This window comes from Tenrec ecaudatus, chromosome 1 (assembly GCF_050624435.1).
Source record: "Tenrec ecaudatus isolate mTenEca1 chromosome 1, mTenEca1.hap1, whole genome shotgun sequence".
Lineage (NCBI taxonomy): Eukaryota > Metazoa > Chordata > Mammalia > Afrosoricida > Tenrecidae > Tenrec > Tenrec ecaudatus.
In genome coordinates, this window is record NC_134530.1 from 149,886,693 (window position 1) to 149,908,864 (window position 22,172).

The 22,172-nt window shown below is 41.2% G+C and overlaps 1 protein-coding gene across 1 annotated transcript in view; it reads right to left on the reverse strand.

The window, feature by feature from the left end:
• The window catches only part of DENND2C (DENN domain containing 2C), a 97,470-nt gene that overhangs the window by 46,405 nt on the left and 28,893 nt on the right, over window positions 1-22,172 (reverse strand). Inside the window, exons 2-4 of the mRNA XM_075559655.1 lie at window positions 1,444-2,456; window positions 714-850; window positions 190-302 (exon numbers count right to left, since the gene is read on the reverse strand). Of these exons, the coding sequence (XP_075415770.1) occupies window positions 190-302; window positions 714-850; window positions 1,444-2,261 (1,068 nt within the window). The 5' untranslated portion in view covers window positions 2,262-2,456. The remainder of the gene's footprint in view (window positions 1-189; window positions 303-713; window positions 851-1,443; window positions 2,457-22,172) is intronic.

Below are 22,172 nucleotides of genomic sequence, written 5' to 3' on the forward strand. Positions count from 1 at the left end.
TTCAAAAACAAAGTGCTAACACAAAGCAAAAACATTGTACTACCCCACAAAGCAAAGCAAATAGAAAAACACAATAACCAAAACCACATTCTCAGTGCCTGATTTGGGCCCCAGTTAAACCATCTTGACCTATTTGTAAGGACCTAATTAACGCTAAACGTCTTCTTCCATTAAATTCTGGGATCATACCTTGGGCGTTTTGAAAGTGTTTTTAGGGGGCGGCAGCTTCCATGCTGAAGGAGATCTCCACATGGGTATGGGCTGTATTGGAATATCTTCATATGGATTTTCTTTGGCTGGATCTTGGAAAATAATGAAGAAAAAAATTTTTTGAGGTAAATCTAAATAAAAACTAAACTAAGTGATCACAGCTAGAAAAGGAAAGAAAAGACTATTTCCATTTTCTTATTCTACTCTGTTGATGGGGTAAGCATCTTCAAAACCAAGTCCTTTTATGCTAATAACCAATCTGTACTTCCTCTGAACTAAAAGAATCCTTAAAATACTAAAATAAAGACATCTACTCTACACTGAGCAGCCCCATTACCCTGAGTGAAATATTTAAAGAACAAAAGATACTATTCACTGAAGGTTTCCATCATCTCAGTAAGATATGCTAAATGGTGAAAGGAAATACCATCTTACTGTTAGGGCTCCACCACATACATATTCATTCAGTCTAATTGCAAAGTTTGTGGGCATAAGATACGTACATAAGATATCCTCGTAGATATTGTCCTCAGACTGAGTGTAATAAAGTGCTGACCCAGAATTTCTTCCAAGTTCTTCATGAATCCTCTGTGCATTCCGATTTCGAAAGTGCTGAATATCCTCAAATTCAAAGGATTTCCTGAAGAAAGGAAAGAGATTTTAAAGTTAGGCCTTTCAAAACTCGCCTCTTTATATTGGGAGGGTAAACCACTATTGACTATTAACGGAATTGCAGGCACACTTACCAACTGTTCTGATCAGCTACCTAAGAATAAACAACCAGGTGGCTCCTCTGGGTGCGCAATGAGGAATAAAGGAGGCTTTTAGCCAGTCCCACCGTGTTCACATTCAGTTCCTTTCTCAGATCACCCTCGCAAAGAATGGCGCCAAGGCCAACATGCCCTGGATGAAGTGGAAGACTAAAATTGTTTCCCTGTGGATTCAAGTTTATCTGATGCTTGTCAGTAGATTGTCTTAGAGAGTTCCTATGTGTGTGTGTGTGGGGGGGGGGAGAGGAGTTCCTATGAAAACCACCCTACATGACAGAATAGACTTGCCCCATAGTTACCAAAGCTCCTGACTATTTCCTATACTTCTATGTCCCCCCACTGTGAGTCACCTTCTGTCTGTTCAAACCAGGGCTGTAACTCTAAAAGGAAAATCGTAAAGGGGTTGCTTTGTGGGGCTGGGCTCAATAATTATACAGATCACAAGCTATAGGATAAAACATACCTTTTAGATCTCCCTCTGATTTTTCCACCGCATTTCTTTGTCTCGGGTGCCTGAGAAGGGGCAACAGATGCTGCACAAGAATTATTTTCACAGTGTTTTCTGTCACAGTTTCTTTCTTTATATGCCATAACGCCAGATTCAGATAAATATCTGAATGTCCTACGAGGTTTTGGCAAAGGATTTATAGACGGTCTGCATTCTTGCCCCTCAGGCTCAGCGTAAATGTTCTCCAAGCTCTTGGTTTCTCCATAGGAACTATCCAGAGCGCTGAAATCCAGTTTTTCTGAAGAGTCACAATTCCGTAAAGCCAAGTTTAATACTTTATCTGGGGGAAGGGCTTCAATTTTCTTCCACAGTATTTGTGAGGTGTAGAAGTTCCCTGGAGGTAATGACGCCTCTGGGTCCAACACAACTTCTTTCCAGTTTTCGAGTTGTCTGACCCGAGAGCACACCCATGGCGTGTCTGAGTCATCCCCACAGAGACCTGCATCGCTGTGTTTAGGACTCTCGCTTTCACCCTCACTTTGGCCGCGGCTTTTGGCATCTTCCTGCAGACCTACACCCACATTCTGAGAGCTGCTTGCATCCAAAGCTCGACTTTCCGCCTCAGCAACAAGTCTTTTCTTGGGAAGGATGTCCTGGTGCTGGTTATATTTCACCCCAAAGTCCTTTGGGTGCCACTTATCTGGATTACATTTCCCGTTTGTCCTTCCTTCCCACTGAGAGATTTTCAGTTTGATGTTTTTACAGTGACTTCTCGAGAGTGTCTGAGCAGCAGAACGAGAAAACCCAACATCCATGTTCCCTGTTGGGTGCATGGCAAGTGGTAACTTTTTACAACCAAGGGTCCATTACAGGGAAGTGTGGAGCGCTGTATCCTTTATTCTGTCAGTGAGAAGCAAGCAATTCCACTCGTTGCTTTTCATCTTCAACTTGAAGGGCTCTTTTTAAGAAGTACAAAAATTGGTCATTGATCCTTGCTGAGAACTCGCACAGCTTTATCTTGATTCTCTCTATTAAAATGAAACAGAGTGTGTTAGCATGGTTCTGTAATTTCCCAATGTCAACTCCACGAAACCATGGCCCTCCCTTCCCTAACTGGTTCCTTAACAATGCATATGTATACATGTACTTGTCATCTATTGAGTAACTCAGTTCTAAAAGGCATTCCTGCAATGCTGGACGCAAAACTACTGAGAAAACGCTGCTTCGTGTATTTCTCAAGTAGCCAGCTTTAATGTCCTGCCATATTTAATTTCCTAAAGTCAGCTGGGATATAATTTTAGAAGAGATTATACCTAGCAGTATATAATGTTATTTTTTAAATTAATCATTTCTTTATGAAGTTTTCTTTTAATGAAACAAAGGCCAGTGCCAAGTATAAAATGCATAGATATACAGAAATACAGCACAAATGACCTGAATGTGTATATTCAGAGCAAGAGAAAGTCTAGAAACACGACGCCAGCTACTTTCACACTCCTTTCTAATGCTGTTAAAATATTAGCTTATGACCAACCCTCACTTCAACTTCACTATTAGCAGTTGCCAGATTCCACACACAAAGAGCTGAAGCCCGTCCAAGGTGCCCTGTAACTCAGCACTAGTTGTCATTGTCTTTTTTAGCTTCCTTTCTTTTTTTTTCAGAGAGAGTTGCTTTAAAACATAATCTATTGTCACTGACTGAACGTCCCATATCTCTGTCACCACACGTTTGGCCCAAATCAGCAAAAATATTTACAGATGCTGTCACACTCCCTCCTTTCACACAGAAGCTTCACTCAGTTAGGCCCATAAACTATTTCCTCAAGGGTAAAATTTGGCAGGAAAGTTTTTCTACCGATGGCGCGAAGACCTGACATCTACTCTGGATTAGTTATAAATAGCAATTGATTCAAAACTTCCTGAGGCAGGGGTCATCCTTCCGTGAGCTTAGTCTGTGTGGCCTTGATTAACTAACAGGCAGGAAAATATCTTGGCTCAGGAGCTGACCGACACTGATATACACACCACCTACCCACCCACCCACGGGGGTGTGACTTACTATAGCAGAGCAACTACTAATCAGGACTTCCACCAACTTTCACTGAAACCATTCCTACACATGTGCAGGAACACCAGCTTTGTCAGTAAATACATGTCGCGGGGGCTGGGTGCAAAGCAAATCATTAAAAAACCCACGCATGTAGATGGGAACAAAGAATAACTAAAACAACCCTCCCCAATACCTAAAGACTAATGCACAGAATTTGAAGAGTCATTCATCTATCACTCGTGACTAAAATTCTTTCTGACTCCGTTGCTTACTCAGGATCCCAAGGATTGGGGGGTGTCCTGAGACTCAGCTTTCCCTCCTTATACACAAGATACGAATCTTTCCTCTGGACCCCGGAAGCCTAGTAGGAGTTTGGGGCTGTCTTTGTTAACTCTTTGTTTAGGTCAAACTGAAGTGAACCTGGTTGTGGAGGGGCTGGTTCGAACGCCCCAGCTGCTCTGTGGGAGAAATATCTGGCCATCTGCTTCCCTACAGATTCATGGGCTTGGACGTCCTATGGGGCAGTTCTACTCTGTGCTGAAGGCAATGGGTGTAAGGGTGGGTTAGGTCAAAATGAGGAGAAAAAGATGAACAATTCTGGGGCAAAATAAGAAGGTGATCAGCAACAGTTGGCTTAGGCTATGTAATTCACACACCAATATAAATGCTGTGCCCTGGTGCTGTTTCCATGGTAGCCGAGTTGCACAGCAGTGTAAGAAATTCCTTAACACAGGCAGATATTGGAAAGAGGTATCTTAACTGCTCCAAAATGTGTTTACTGATACATAGAAAATTTTAAAAAGCAAACTATCAAAATAAAAAACATTTTAGTTAATTAAAAAATTCGATCTATAATGTTTTGAGAATGATGACAACAAATGTACAAATGTGCTTGACACAATGGATGGAAGTATGGATTGTGATAAGAGTTGTACAAGCCCCCAATAAAATGATTTTAAAAAGAAAAAAATTAGATCTACAACTATGTTGATAAATTGTCTTTACATCTGATTACAGTGCTAATTTTTGCCAAATAAATGTAAACCCTTTTTAATGTGGCTTGCTTAGACTCATTCACCAAAACAAGAGTTTCTTCAGTCTTTATTCTTATAGGCACCTCATATCTAACTCTCCCCTCACCCTAGTTGCATTCTGAGCCATCTGGCCCCAGCAGGATTAATTTATATAAACCACACTACCAAAGACAGTGTGCATTAGGGAAGGGGTACACCAATGGATCCCTAGAAGGATACAGTGACCATAAATAGACCCACACTTACACAGTCAATTGATTTCCACAATGCTAGTGAGTTAATTCAATGGAGAAAGGCTCATCTTATGAAAAATGAAACACAATCCTTGCTTCACACTTTTAAAACATTTAACAGGAAAGGGATCAGAAACCTTAAATATAACGCCTGCAACTCTACATCTTCTAGAAAAACAGAAAATCTTCATGACTTTAAAGAAAGTTAATGATTTCTTAGGACACAAAAACTCTAACCATAATGGAAAATAAATTGATAAATTGATTAACAAAATTCAAACATTCTGGTCATCTAAAGATTTTGTTTAAAAATTGAATGATAAGCCATAATCTGGGAGACAATATTCACAATACATATTTCTTTTTAAAATCATTTTATTGGGGGTTCTTACAATCCACATGTGCATCCATTGTGTCAAGCACATTTGTACATTTGTTGCCATCATTATTTTCAAAGCATTCTTTCCCACTTGAGGCCCTGATATCATTTCCCCATTTCTTCCCTTCCTCCCTTACCCACGAACCCTTGATAAGTTATAGATTACTTTTTCATATCTTACATCGTCTTCTGTTGCCCCTCACTCACTTTTTCTGTTATTCGTCCCCCTGGGGGGTTATATGTAGATCATTGTGATTGGCTCCCCTCTCCCCCCCCCCAACCTTCCCCTTACCCGCCTGGTATCTCTACTCTCCTTGTTGGCCCTGAGGGGTTAATCTATCCTGGATTCCCTGTGTTGCAGGCTCTTATCTGTAGCAGTGTGCATGCTCTGGTCTAATCGATTTGACTTGAGGTCATGATAGTAGGGGGAAAGAAGCACCAAAGAGCTAGAGGAAAGTTGTGTGTGTCATTGATAATAAAGTGCACCCTGACTGGCTCATCACTTCCCTGTGACTCCTCTGTGAGGGGATGTCCAATTGTCTCAGATGGGCATTGGGTCTCCACTCCATGCACACACACACACACACACACACACACACACACACACGGGTATGGTTTTATTCTGGGTCTTAGATGCCTGATACCTAATCCCAATGACACCACATGATCACGCAGGCTGGTGTGCTTCTTCCATGTGGGCTTTATTGCTTCTGAGATAGATGGCCACTTGTTTATGTTCAAGTCTTTAAGACCCCAGCTGCTGTATCTTTTGATATTCGGGCACCATCAGCTTTCTTCACCACATTTGCTTATGTACCTATTTTGTCTTCAGCAATCATGTAGGGAAGGTAAGCATCACACAATGCCAGAAAGCTATAACAAAGTGTTCTTGTGTTAAGGGAGTACTTGAGTTGAGGCTCAATGTCCATCTACAACCTTAATTCTTAACATATACATATAAGTTCATAATTCTATTCCCCTCTCATTATATATATATATATATTTCCTATATATATATTTACATATGTGCATGCCTGTATTTAGGCCTCTATAAAGGTCCTTTGCCTCCTGGTTCTTTCCTCTATTTCCTTTTTACTTCCCTCTTGTCTCACCATCATGTTTGACCTCCATTCAGGCTTAGTAATTTCTCGCTGCTACATTGCCCTTGATTGAGCCCCACTAGGCATCCTACAACCTTACTTCCATTGATTTTAGTTCACTTGTTGTTCCCTTGTCCCTGGGTTGGTCTACCCCTCCTTCCTTTCTTCCATCTCCACTTCTCCCATATCCCCCAGAACCACTGGTCCCACTCTTTTTATCTTCGAGTTATTTATCCTGCTTATCTTATCTAGACAGGAATGCAGATATACATCAATAAATGAAAAAAACAGGAAAAGCCAAATAAAACAACAAAGGAAGTCAAAATCAACAAAACAATAACAACAGCAGCAGAAATCAAGAACAAAATAACAATAACAAAAAAGAAAGCCACTGACAAAAATGTAAAAGCCTATAAATAGTTCAAAGTCTGTTTGTTGGCCTTTATGAGTGTTTTTCAGTCTAGTGTGATGGGGTGCCACACTCTGTCTCCCCAGTCTATTTTTGGTATTCCCCAGGAGTTTCATCACTCTGCTCCCCCTGCTGCTCTGCTGCATGGGCATGACCTCAGTGCTTCGCCCCAGTGGGATGGGGCCAGACCGGTGCACTATTCCCACACTGTGTCTCCGGTGCTGTCCCCCGCAGAGTCATGGTGGGGCCATCCCTACAGTCCTCCCCATGCGTAGAACAACAGATTTTGATCAGGAAATGTAAAGTAAGTTATCATACAACCATCTTCTTAAGCATCAGATATATCTTTCTCAGCAATGCATCAGCTCCCAAGGAGTAATATCTATTCACTGTAGTCTTACCTTAAACTCCGGGCTGTTCTTTTGCCCTGGGAAATGAGGCTTAGGTGCAGATGCCTATTTTTAAAATGCCAGTTGTAATTTTAGTGCAAGAGTGACTGCTTATCTGAAGAAAATAGGTGCCAAAGGGATTCCAACTACTCAGCTATGAGAAAGCGCACGGCCAACAGGGAAGAGATTCGCTGTTGGTATCCTAAGAATGGCTTATATCAAAAGACAGAGGATAACATGTGGGAAAGATGGACCAAGGAAATCTCATGGATTAAAAAAAAAATGGCAGCACACAATAGTACAAAGAGGAGCAGAGAACTAACATTGCACGCCTACAACATAGAGCAACATACAGGTCTTTTAATAAGCATTACACCCCCCCCCCAATCATGCAGAACTGACATTAATCTCTCTGTGCCACATTCCTGACCTGAAAAATGGGGATCAGTGACTTTCCAAAGAGTCCGAGGTCCTAAGGCTAGTAGAGTGCAGCTGGGATCGACCTTTTCGAGGCACACCAAGTGCTACTAGCCTTTCCCAAAGGGCACTGGCTAGAAAGCCCAGGAACTGGATCCTAGTCCTAACCCTTTTGCACTTTGTCAGCACTGTGACCTACGGCATGTCACTTTACAGTTTCGGTCTTGCCATCTGTAAAGCATGACGAATCACATGAATCATGCTCTCCAGGTACTTTTGCATTACAGTTCTTGTAGTGCACATCTGGCAACACACCTTCTCAGCTTATTCATTTTCATGTCACCTATACTTTTGGAGGATAATTTTTTTGAATGTGAAATTCTAGGATAGTGACTTTATTTTAATCCCTTTAATTAGTTTAAAATGGTCATTTTATTGATTCAGAGTTAGTATTTCCCCCACCCCCCAGCCCCAATGAGCAATCAGCAACCTTAACTCTCTTGTATGTAATGTAGTTGGGGTTTTTTCTTCCCTTGAGCTTTTTCTTGAGCTATCTTTGTTTTTTCAGTAGTTTGTTTGTGCTCCTAAGCGTGGTCTAAGGAGCCCTGTTGGCACAGGGAAAAGTGCTCAGCTGCTAACCAAAAGGTTGGCAGGTTGAATCCACCAAACGCTCCATGGAAGGACGATGTGGCCAGTCGGCTTCTCTCCAGCCTTGGGGACCCTATGAGTTAGAAATAACTAATAACAACAGGTGTTTGTTGTGGTTTTATGTATATTTATCCTGCTTCAGGTTTGTAGAGTTGTGGTTGTTCTCTATCAAGATCTCTTGGACCTTAGTTTATCTTTTCCATAAAATTCAATTTTTTTGTTCCGTTCTCTCTTTCCTTTGGGGTTTTCTGTTACACACATTCAATGCTAACCTCTTTCCCCCCTTCTTTCTTTCACTTTGTTTAAATTCTGTCAACCTGATTTCTTCAAGTTCATGCCATTTCTTCTACAGAACAGAGCCAATCGGCTTCTGAGTAAGTACATCTATTACATATTTTAAAATTCAAAATATTGTATATTTCAGCTTCAGATTTTCTATTTGTGCTTATTTTTAGATATTTTCATTTCTCTTCTGAAATCTTTTTATCCATTATGTTAATTTTGCCTGTATATTATATAACTTATTTATAATTTGAAGAATCCTTGTTAGCTAATTCCAACAACTGCATTATCTGCAGGTTTGCTTCTACTATGCTTTTTCATAATCTGTGTTAGAGGATTGAACTGTACACCCCTAAATATGTACTGAAGTCTTGGCACCTGCACCTGTAGGCAGGATCTTGTTCAGATATAAGGCTTTATTTTGCTATCTTAATGAGGATGTCCCATAGTAGAGTGAACAATGAGCCCAAATCACTGCTGAGTTACACAAAGAGCAGAATCTATACAGGGACCCCGAGGAAAGGCAGATAGCATGTGCATGCCCATACACAGGCAAGAATGCCAGGGACTGCCAGCAGGTACCAGAAACTAGGGGAGAGGCCCCCAGAGAATCACACTGGCCAAGGCTCTGATATGGTCTATTAGCCTCAGAACTGTGAAAAAGATGAATCTCTGTTCTTTTCACAGCCACCCACTCACTCTTGGGATTTCTGTCACAGTGGCACTAGGTAACTAAGACAACAGGGTTCGCATTTGGTGGTTTCCTCTAATGTCTTGAAATGTTTACTTATATTCATGGCAGGGTGCACAAAAGAACAGTGGAGGATACAGTGTCTAGTTTTTGCTTGTTTGCTTTATATCTTGCCAAGAGTAAAAGTGTCTTTCCTGAGTTTGGAGGTCAGGTTGAAGGGTGAGCGCTCACACTCCTCCGACGGACAAAGCTGGCCTGAGGCTGGGTGACAGGTTGTAGGACAGGGAAACTGCCAGGGATTAGATGAACCCTCAGCTTCCCAAGCTCTGCTGACTTTTACATCAGATCAGTGTTCTTTGGAGATGTTTTGTAAGTCAAAATGGCACTAAAATAAGGAAGTAATTACCATTAATTTATATGGGAAAATTTTCAAGCATTCTCAGGATCCCCTAAAATAACCTGCCAAATCATACCAAATAGACAACACATAAAACCTAAAAAAACACTGACATAATACAGGAAGACTTCAAAAAGTTGGTGGAAAACGAGAGCTATGAGATCATGGAAATTTCCCACAAACTTCTGACGGCCCTTACATCGTTCACAGTCACAGGCCAAAGCTCTGGAGGTTTGACACTCAAAGGCTGCACATCGGCTTGGTGGTGCCACTCTTGCTGCTGCTCAGGGTGCCAGGGGCCACTCTAGGCGCTCACTGCAAAACAAACGCAGAGGGCTAGTTCTTTGATAAAAGTCAAAGTCTTCGTGGGTTTCTTCGCTTAGTGAAAACAGGTACTCATGGAGGTCTTTTGCAAAAGCACAGTGGCAGAAAGTGAACTTTTGAAATGGGAGATGTGTGCAAACATATGCACCACATAACATCTGTTTGGCAATGCCTGGCAGCACATACATCTTTGGGGTAGGGTGGAGGGGTATGCCTGGAGGAGCCCAGGAGGCCGGGCCAGCGTTGCGTTCGTGGCAGACACTATCCCAGCTCAGTTCCTGTAGCTGCCTCAGCTGAGCTGCAGCCTCTGAACCTTGGCATGGCTTAGGAGGCTCCTGCTCCAGCAGCCGCCTGTCACTGGTGTGTACAAGCCACACCAAGACCAGTGCCTTCGGGGAGCTCTGGGCTGCGGCTGCTCCAATCCATCCATCAACTTCCAATTCTCTGAGACTGCTGAGAGCGAGGACCTTTGCCACAGCCCACTGCAGGTGCAAATTTGCAAATCCTGAGGGTAGGGGCGCTAAGAGCTTAGCAGTTTATGTGGGGTTTACTTTGATACATGTGTATCAAACATATGCAAACATACATAGTCTCCAACAGCATGTGCTCGCTTCATGCCTCTGTGTCACATTTTGTAATGCTCACAATATTTCAAACGTTTTCATAGTGCTATGCACATTTGACAGATTACAATCCACTGTCGTTGTTAGGTGCCACTCTGTAGACATACTTTCATTTACATTCACTGCCATCAAGTCGATGCTGACTCAGAGTGACCCTATAGGGCAGGGTAGACTGACCCTGTGAGTTTCCAAAATTATAACTCTTCATGGGAGTAGAAAGCCCTGTGTTTCTCCCTCTGAGCGGCTGGTGGTTTCAAACCACTGACTTCGCAGATCACAGCATAACACTAGAAATCAAAAAACTATGTATGACTTGCTTTATTGCAACATTTGCGTTTTTGCAGTGGTCTGGAATTGGACTCACTCTATATCTGAGGTATGCCAGTCATATGGTGTTCCCATAGCAGACAAAACAAATGATGTCTTATTTGACAGAATGTGCTGTGGATGTTAGTGACCCATACCTGTATGAGCTGGGGGAGCTTGACTAGTCTCGGATTTGAATTCAACCCCACTAGAGTTTCATTGCACAACTATGTGAAACTACACTGCTTCTTTGTGGCTCATTGGCTCTTTTCCAATACTGCTTTCTGAACAAAGTTTGGGGAGAAGGGGAGACAAGGCATACAGTTATTGGGTCAAATAATTTGCTTTTGCATTTGAGATTCATCTAAATTTCAATCCAAGTTCCAAAACGAGTTTGGTTTTGAATGTGATGACGGGAATGGCTCCTGGATTTCAAGATTTCATGACCATCGAGTCAATGCCAACTCAAAGCGACCCTATGGACAAGGAAGAACTGCCCCTGTGGGTTTGCAGGAGTCGAAAGCCTCGTCATTCTCCTGTGGAGAGGCTGGTGGTTTCAAACTGCTGACCTTGCAGATAGCAGCCCACCTGGTAACCACCACTCCACTGGGGCTCCTCCAGTCATCACATTAGGGTGAGGTAATTAAATGATTGACAAGTATGGCCTGCAAAAGATGTCCTAACTATCCAAATGACCCCTGGCAGAAAAAGGCTCCCAACACCTACTGTAGGCCCAGCTAAATAGATGGATTTTATTTGGTTTAGGACTTCATTACTATGGGAGAAAGGTCTTTCAAGTCTTTCTACATCCTAGTTGGAAGAGGGAGTCTGAAAATGCTTTTAATTAGATTGAATAATGTAGAACAAATAGAACTTGGAGCACACTGCAAGCAAGCGTTAGTGTTCTTTCAGAAGCTTTTGTTTCAGTTTTGTGTGTGTCTGAATTGCAAATGTATTTATTGTAGTAAAGTGTGGTCACGTTTTTTTGGAAAGCTACTGTGTTCGGTATAAGAGAGTCCATTTTGGAGCTAACAAAGAGGTGAAGGAAAAGCTATTAGGATGTCAATCTTATAAAAGTATCAGTGCAACTTCATCCTCAGAGTTCCCAGAGGCCTTTACAAATTGACATAGCAAAATACTCCATGTTTATGAACATAACACACATTATAGTGTCTTTGCAAACCACACAGTACCTTCACACATTAGTGTCCTATCTGAGTGTTGCATGCTGTCTATTATTCATATGGCATAGGTCAAAAAGGAAGGGGTAAGCTTCTGGGAAAAAACAGACAAAAATACAAATTACCACGACCAGCCACTACTGTTACAGAAGAGGAGTAAGGCACAACAGATACTCTTAGTTAAATAACAACAAGACCACCTTTGTTTTTGTTGGTTTTTTATTAAAGTCAGTACTGGGCCTATGGACCATTAATTCAATTTGTTGCTTAATGACTGCCATTTTTAGGTTAAAAAGTAGCAGAAAAAATTCTGGAAAGAGAATATGCTTTTCCTATGTCTAGCTTTTAAAATAATTTTAAAAAGAAAAAGTCAAAGAGACAAGCAGATTCTCTTGAGTTTACTGAATGGCAATATAGATGAACTGAATAAATCACTTGGCAATTCAGCAATAGGAACTTGGCAACAGAAATCCATTTTAAAAATAAAACAGTTGTTGTTGCTGTTGTGAGGCTCTGGCTCATATGCTGATGCAATCCCATGTACAGCAGAACAGACACTGCCTGGCCCTGCTTCTCAGCAGTGGCTGTTTCTATATTGGAGACCATTGTTGCAGCCACCCTGGCCATCCACCCACCCCTTTGAGGTCTTCCTCTTTGTCGATGACCCTCGACCTTACCAAGCATGATGTCCTTTACAAGGAAGTGCTCCCTCCTGATAACATGTCCAGAGTACCTGAGACGAAGTCGCACCATCCTAAATTCTCAGGGTATATTCTAAATTCGAAGACAGATTTGGTCATTCTTCTGGCAGTCTTGGTTATACTGAATTTCTTTACTGATAACACAATTCAAGTGTATCGACTCTTCTCCAGTCCTCCTTGCTCACTTTCCAGATATCACAAGCACAGGGAGGTAATTGGAAACACAAGGCTTGAGCCAGGCACACACTAGTTCTCAAAATGACATCTTTGCTCTTCAACATTTTAGTGAGGTCTCGTGGAACAGATTTGCCCGAGGCAATAAACCTGTCCTTTGACTTATGGGTTGTTGCTTCCGTGATTGGATTGGATCCATTGATTGGATCCAAGTAACATGAAATCCTTAACAACTTCAATCACGTTTCCATTATAAGGATGTTGCTTATTGGTCCAGTTGTGAAATTTCTGTCCTCTTTAAATCGTTGAGCAAAACATACATCAACTCAACAGCTTTTCCACATCCAATTCCGTCATATTGGTTGCATTATTTGAGCTGTGCAATGACACTCACCCTCCTTTTCTGAGTTGTTCCTCCCTACTGACATCAGTTCACGGGCCCTCTGAAGTGCTCGTCTATTCCTTCAAGTTGCTATTGTGAGTTTGATTCCATATCCACTGACCTCAAAAGAGCAGAATGTTCAAGGCAGCCCTTCTTTACAGTTTAAGTCTGTTTGGTTTTTCGAAGACTTTGGGAATAATTTTGGTTTGAAGAGCTTTTTTACTGTATTATCTCTGGGGTCTATCCAGCCTCCATGGCTTTAAGGAAATTTGAATTCTATAAAAGTTTTAAAATGCTGTTCTGCATTCTTTCAACCCCACCAACCCCTAGCCCCCTTTGATGAGATTCTTTGATCCAAATGTTCAGTAACGGTACCTGGGCACCAGCTGGTTCTTCTGGTCTCATGGGAAAGGAGGCAGTTGTACACAGCGGAAACAGGGCACGCATTCCATTTCCTCCCTTAAAGCTCACTCTCCTTTCCCCACACCGAGGCCATATTCTTCTTAAACAATCCAGGTTCTCGGCTTATTTGCACATCAGACATTATATTTATCCAACTATAGTGAAAAAATGCAACCCTGATACACACTTTTGTTTTTTTAATCATATAAGGTTATTTATTGAATTTTCTGATTTTAGAGGGTGTGAATTTTTTAAAAGTTTCATCTATTAATAAAATAACTGAATATTTTGTGACCAGTTTTTCTTTTCTTTTTTAATTATTATTATTATTTTTAATCATTTTATAGGGGGCTTGTACAATTCTTATCACAATACATAAATACATCCATTGTGTCACCCACATTTGTACATTTGTTGCCATCATCATTCTCAAAACATTTATTTTCTACTTGAGCCATTGGTATCAGCTCATTTTTTCTCTCCCTCGTCAACTCCCTCCCTCACGAACCCTTGATAATTTATAAATTATTATTATTTTGTCATGTCTTACACTGTCCATCTCCCTTCACCCACTTTTCATTGTCCATCCCCCAGGGAGGGGTTATATGTAGATCCTTGTGATCAGTTCCCCCTTTTTACCCCACCTTCCCTCCATTCTCCCAGTATCACCACTCTTACCACTGGTCCTGAGGGGTTCATCCACCCTGGATTCCCTGTGTTTCCAGTTCCTATCTGTACCAGTGGACATCCTCTGGTCTAGCCGGATTTGTAAGGTAGAATTGGATCATGATAGTGGGGGGTGGTGGTGGAGAGGAAGCATTAAAGAACTACAGGAAAGTTGTATGTTTCATTGGTGCTATACTGCACCTTAATTGGCTCATCTCCTCTGTAAGGGGATGTTCAGTTGCCTACAGAAGGGTTTGGGGTCCCCACTCAGCACACCCCCTCATTCACAATGAAATAAATTTTTGTTCTTTGATGCCTGATATCTGATCCTATCGACACCTCATGATCACACAGGCTTGTATGCTTCTTCCATGTGGGCTTTGTTGCTTCTCAGCTAGAGGGCCACTTGTTTATCTTCAAGCCTTTAAGATGCCAGATGCTCTATCTTTTGATAGCCGGGCACCATCAGCTTTCTTCACCACATTTGCTTATGCACCCGCTTTGTCTTCAGCGATCATGTTGGGAAGAGATACACACTTTTCTTATTTTTAAAAATCATTTTATTGTGGGCACTTTTCTTCTTTTTACTTGACTCATGGTGAGTGACCCTGTATTACAGAGCAGAGCTGCCCGCAGTTTCCTAGGCTGTAATCCTCACAGGAGATCACCTGATCTTTCCTCTGTTGCGGTAGGTCCTAACTAACAGTCATTGTTCTAACACTTGATTGCTTAACCATTGCATCACTAGAGCTCCCTAAATCTATAGCCAACAATATCAATGAAAACACCTGGAAAAAAACAGCACTGTGGCTTTAAACTTCTTTTTTAAAATCATAAGGACTCTCACATACATTTTTGTTTTTATAATGGACTCATAAAATACAGTCACAATACTACGACAGCTTTGAGAAATAAATAATAAAAACTAAATAAGATAAATAAACAAAATAAAGTTCATATTGAATACTCTACACTCTAAGGTCTTTTACGCTCTGATTTCAATTTTGCTTCCTGCTGTTCACATACTTCATTCCAGTAACAACTACTAGTGGCTAGAAGCTCGACACCTGTCATTGAGTCAATTCTGACTCAGTGAAGCCCCAAAGAGGGTTTCTGAGGCTATAAATCTCTTCCAGACTAGATACCCTCATCTTTCTCATAGTGGGTGGTGGGTTTGAATCTCCAATCTCAAGGTTAGCAATCCAGCACCATCAATGAGCTTTGACAGCAGGTGTTCCTAACCACGAGCCCTCTACTTCACCAAATGTGATGTCTTCCTCTAAGATTGATCCCTCTGCTGATATGCCCCAAGCAATATTCTGATGCAATCTGTAAGGTTTTCATTGACTATATTTTGGAAATAGATTATCAACCCTTTTTTTCCTTAGTCTGTCTTAGATTGGAAGTACTGCTAAACCCTGTGCACCACGGGTGACCCTGCAAGCAAATGAAACACCAGTGACACAGCTCCCATAGCATGACAAACTGATGTGGTGTGGTAAGGATAAGTGTCAGCACACAGAAGACTAAAGAGCTAAGGAAGGTTTCACGGGGGGGGGGGGGGGGGGGGGAACGTAGAACTGCTCCTGAAAGTACATAGTGTGTTCAGGGAATAAAATGTTGTAGTTCCCACCGCAGTCAGTAGGCAACAACCTCCATTGTTCCCTGATCACACTGTAATTTCAAGGCCATTGTTAAGGTTTTTGTTGGTTTTGTTTTTTTCCCCAGTGAAACCTCAGCCGTTCCCCCTTCTGTGTGCTTCCACATTACACCTTTATTGTCATTCCTAATTCCACATTCTCCTTACAGCAAATACTTCTTGTATACATTCTCTACCTCAAGAATCTTAATACTCTAGTCATTCTTATTGGAGAAAAAGAGGAAACTCAGAGGTGAGGATTAAAGCAGAGGTCACCTGTATAGTCAGAGAAGGATAAATTCTTCCAGGACTAGGGGCTGGCCCCAGTCCCAAATACTAAGTGGATATCTGCCCCTCCCCACAGAAGAATTTATTTCAAAAGACGGCATTGAATCTGCAGCTCCAGGAGAGGGGCATATCTGATCGGAGCACATGGGTGCTGATGAAGGGGGGAGGGGGGAGGAGAGAGTGGAGCACATCCTGGCCCACCAGGCCTTGAGGATGATGATCCCAATTGGAGCAGCCAGTCCACAGAAAGGAACACATGGCCAGCCCCACTATGAGACATGACGCCCCTCACTGACCCATAGCTCTACAGGGGACAACACCGGAGACATAATTGCACCCAATCTGATCCCGCCACACCGAGGCAAAACACTAAGGAGGTGCAACAGAACAGCAAAGGAATGGAGTGGCAAAGTCCCCAGGGAATGTGGGGGGAAAGGTAGTGGTGCTAACAAACCCAGGGACAAGGGAACAACAAGTGATCCAAATTGGTGGTGAGGAGGGTGTGGGAGGCCTGGTAGGGCATGATCAAGGGTAATGTAACAAAGAGGAATTGCTGAAACCTTGGTCGGGACTGAGCATGATAGCGGGACAGGAGGAAAGTCAAGGGAAATAGAGGAAAAAGCTGGGAAGCAAAGGACATTTATAGAGGTCTAGATAAAGACATGTACATATGCAAATATTTTATATATGAGGATGGGGAAAAAGATCTATGTGCCTATATTTATAGGTTTAGTATTAAGGTAGCAGAAGGACATTGGGCCTCCACTCAAGTACTCCCTCAATGCAAGAATACTTTCTTCTATTAAATTCTCATTCTATGATGCTCACCTTCCCGACGCAACCGCTGAAGACAAAGCGGGTGCATAAGCAAATGTGGCGAAGAAAGCTGATGGTGCCCAGCTATCAAAAGATATAGCATCTGGCGTCTTAAAGGCTTGAAGCTAAACAATAGGCCATCTAGTTCAGAAGCAACAAAGCCCACATGGAAGAAGCACAACAGCCTGTGCGATCACGAGGTGTCGAAGGGATCAGGTATCAGGCAGTATTAGAAGAAAAAATCTTATCATAATGAATGAGCGGGGGAGTACGGAGTGGAGACCCAAAGCCCATTTGTAGGCCACTGGACATCCCCTTGCAGAGGATTCCCGGGGAGGAGACAAGCCAGACAGGGTGCGATGTAGCAACGATGAAAAATACAACTTTCTTCTAGTTCCTAAATGCTTCCTCCCCCTGCACTATCACGATCCCAATTCTACCTTGCAAGTCTGGCTAGACCAGAGGATGTACACTGGTACAGATAGGAACCAGAAACACAGGGAATCCAGGGTGGATGATCCCTTCAAGACCAGTGGTGTGAGTGGCCATACTGGGAGGGTAGAGGGAGGATGGGTTAGAAAGGGGGAACCAATTACAAGGATCTACATGTGACCTCCTCCCTGGGGGACGGACAACAGAAAAGTGGGTGAAGGGAGATGTCGGACAGGGCAAGATATTACAAAATAATAATTTATAAATTATCAAGGCTTCATGAGGGAGGGGGAATGGGGAAGGTGGGGAAAAATGAGGACCTGATGCCAGGGGCTTAAATGGAGAGCAAATGTTTTGAGAATGATAAGGGCAATGAATGTACAAATATGCTTTACACAACTGATGTATATGGATTGTGATAAGAATTGTATGAACCCCTAATAAAACGATTAAAAAACAAACTAACAAAAAACTCCAAAATACCCAATAAAGGAAAAAAAAAACCAAACAAAAAAGGATTAATTCTTCCGTAAGACTGTCTTGGAATACCTGAAGTAAATAAAAATCTCAGAATAGCACTCATTATAGCAGAGGGTGCGACAGCAGAGGATGCTATATAGCGTGAACATATGACATCTGCTAATGAAGGCAGGTGGGAATCTGAATGGCTCACATTGCTTTCTTTTTTCAAGTGAATTAGATATATTAAAGTAATAGTATTTATATTGTAAATTCTCAGGATAAATTTTTAAGAAAGCCCGCTGGGCTAAATCCCGCATAAAAGTCCTTTAGTTTAGTTCAGCTCAACTGTTTTAAAGCAGATAATAAGGGACCAAAACAAAAGAGAGAGAAAAGCAAGTGTTCAAGTGACTTCTACTTTTCTGTATGATATATTGTTGGCTGTTCCCTGAACAACAAATATTCAAAATGAAAACATACAGGGTATCATATTCTCTTGTTACCTCACTATTTGAGGAAACAGGCTTATAGATAACTAAAAATGCCTCCCCAAACAGCAAAGAAACGAAAAGGTTCTAATATTATTCATAATATACAGTATAAAAATTTCCCAAGCAGTTATTGCCCCTAACAACAAAGTGAAAAAAGAACCTCTAAAAAAATTTTTTTTTGGTTTTTCAACATTCTGTTGAAACATTTGTCATGGGATTTTGTTGGAGCTTTTTGTAACATGAAAGAATGAAAAATGGTAGCTGATGTCATACTTCAGAATTTTGATGTCCCAGCCAGAAACTTAGAATAATGCTCCTTTTGTTACACAGTTGGTTATCCATATTATTCACAAACTTCTACCACAACTACCATTCCTCTATGCCCTTCCTGTTGACTGGCTCTAAAGGGTACTTGAAAATTTGATTTGCCAAAACTGCATGCTCGGAATTATTCCCACAGTGAATCCCGTAAGAACTCCTTTGGCCCCAGCTTAAAAAGTATCTCTTACACTGACCACTAACCATCTTCATTGCTACACTGATCCAAAACTCCTCCCTGCCTCCTTTTCAAATTCTGCTCAATTTTCCCTCCCGGGGAAATTAAGACTCCTTTCCTCACAAGATTCTTTATGCTCAAACCTTGCTATGTTTCCTTCACCAACTTGTCATTTACTTAAAAACTATTATTAATTTGTCTATTGGCTTACTATGTCCCTTATTGAAACATCAACATTTTCATTACTATATTCCCCAAACCTACAATAGAATCTACCATACAGTAATCTCTCAGAAGGATTTATTGAAGGAATAAATAATTTAACAGAAGATCATTTAAAGTGGGAAAATTCATGAAAATTAGTGACCCTCTAGTGTTTGAAGCTACCTTATATAAAATGGAAAAGCATCTTATAATTCTTTGAAGATAAATGGATAATGCTATAATTGTTTAAATGATAATAATCACTATAATAATGTTTTTATATATTTACTATTTGCCAGCCATATACCTATTATCTAAAGAGCCCTAATGGAATAGTGTGTTATGAGTTGGCTTGCTACCCACAAGATCTGCAGTTCAAAAGCATGGGAGATAGATGAGGCTTTCTAGTTTGGCAAAAATTCAGTCTCTAAAACCCACAGGGGCAGTTTTACTCTGTCCTATAGAGTGGCTAAGAGGCAGAATTGACTGCACAGCAGTGAAAAAAATTTTTAAAGTACACTTATATCTCATCTAATCATCCAAATATTCCTTGGAGGATGACATCTTCATTTACTAGATAAGGAAACTGAGGCTTAACAACTGCAGGTCACCTTCTGTCGTCATCCAGTATTACAAGTGGCAGAGTATGAACTGGAACACTCAAAGGTTCGTTCTGATTAACAGCCATACCATACTGTCTTCAAGATAGAAAGACATTTTGAGAAGGAACAAAATCTAAGTTGGGGACATTGGTGGCTCACTGGTAGAACTCTCACTTTCCATGCAGGAGACCCGGGTTCAATTCTACCCATACACCTCATAACAGGACTACCCATATGTCAGTGGAGGTCTGCCCAATGCTATGATGGTGGACAGGGTGGAGCAGAGCTTCCAGACAACGATAGGCTAGGAAGAAGGCCTTAAGATATACTTCCAAAAAACAGCTCAAGAAAATTCGGTCAGTCCTCTTGGCAATCACTGGACTGAGGCTGACACTTTGTTTAGTTGTGTGTGGGGTTGTCATGAACCTAGGGCTGACCTGAGGGCAGGGAAAAACAATGACTACAACTAGGTCACCTATCTTTGAACTTTGATCCCAAATCTTATTTTTTAAATTATTTTATATTTTAGAGGTACAGACATAAACAAATATAATATTGTATACATTAATAAATTACACAAACAAAAATTAAAGCATAAGATATTTAAAATGTATTTAATTTCATTCTTATGGATTAAAAATTAAAAATATAAACAAAAGGCATACTTCTCTTTTCAATCTCACTAAAAGATTATTAATGACAAATATGTTCAGTAAGAGTAATGAGATTGGGCATGATTTTTTACATATGTACAGTGATTCAAAGATCTAGTTCTATATTCAGGTTATTTCAATACTCGGCTGAGATAATTGAAAAAGGTAACTCACTAAGATACAAACAGGCAATGAAAGAAGAGTTTCATTGACTACATCCTAATAACTAACTTGTCAATCCACTCATCATTTAAGTAAGTTTTTGTTGAGTCTGACAAATACATTTCTGTCTTCTCTGATATGTATCAACTGCATTTGCAAACTAAGTTTAGGGTGTCGCTTTTTTAATATTTAAAAAACAGATTCAAAATCCACTTAGAGGAAGAGATTTTTAAACAGATGAAAGGGTTGTTTCCAAAGTTCTGAGTATGCAGAACTGAGAGTTGTTTGTTTGTTTTTAATCATTTTATTGGGGACTCATACATCTCTTATCACAATCCGTACATCTATCCATTGTGTCAAGCACATTTGTACATTTGTTGATATTATCATTCTCAAAACATCTTCTATCTACTTGAACCCTTGGTATCACCTCCTCGTTTTCCCCTCTCCCTTCCCCCGCTTCTTCACAAACCTTTGATAATTTATAAATTATTATTATTTTGTCATGTCTTACACTGGCTGACATCTCCCTTCACCCACTTTTCTGTTGTCCATCTCCCAGGTAGGGGGTTATATGTAGATCCTTGTGATCGGTTCACCCTTTCTACCCCACTTCCCCTTACCCTCCTGGTATCGCTACTCTCATTATTGGTCCTGAGGGGTTCATCTCTCCTGGATTCCTTATGTTTCCAGTTCTTATCTGTACCTGTGTACATGCTCTGGTCTAGCCGGACTTGTAAGGTAGAATTGGGATCATGATAGTGCAGCGGGGAGGAAGCATTAAAGAACTAGAGGAAAGTTGTATGTTTCATTGGTGCTATACTGCACCCTGACTGGCTCGTCTCCTCCCTGTGATCCTTCTGTAAGCGGATGTCTAGTTGCCTACAGATGGGCTTTGGGTTCCCACTCCGCACTCCCCCTCATTCACAGTGATATGATTTTTTGTTCTTTGGTGACTGATACCTGATCCCATAGGCACCTTGTGATCACACAGGCTGGTGTGTTTCTTCCATGTGGACTTTGTTGCTTCTCAAGCTGAGAGTTTTATAGATGACATTATACACTTTGCTTGGGCAACAGAACCAAATAGCAATGGAAACATTTCTGTAGTAGTTACATAATCTGGTGTCAACTTGAGACTACTAAGAGTGAAGGGGTAGAGGTTAAGCCTGCCAGTCAGGTCGCAGCTTGATGACCTCATGTGGAGGTGCTACAGAGATAAATAGCTCACTGGAGGCCAGATACACTCTCTGCTTTGTCTTCCTACTGACATGACACATTGAGCCACGCAGATGGACCTCGAGCCCTGGAGCTGGAGGAGCCACAGGAAGACCCCTGCCAGTGCTGAGATGCTTCCACAACCACTGGATCCATAAGACTTTCCACCCACTGGCCTGTGCTCTTCCTGTATTCGGCTCATTGCATGTGTTGTGTGAGTCTGAAGAGGAATTTATAGACTGGTATCGGACATATGGGTTAATATCTGACTTAGGGACTTGGATCTGGACAGGGTTAGTGCTTTCTCAATATACAATTGCCCTTTTATATAAAGCTCTTTCTCATACACATATGAGTGTCTATGAATTTGTTTCTCTAGTCTACCTGGTCTAACACAATTTCCAAATACTCAAATTCTTTCTCTAAATCATCAGTTTCTTTAAAACCAACTAATTTTGATTCACTGTTAAACTATCACCTTTATCTTGAAAGGATA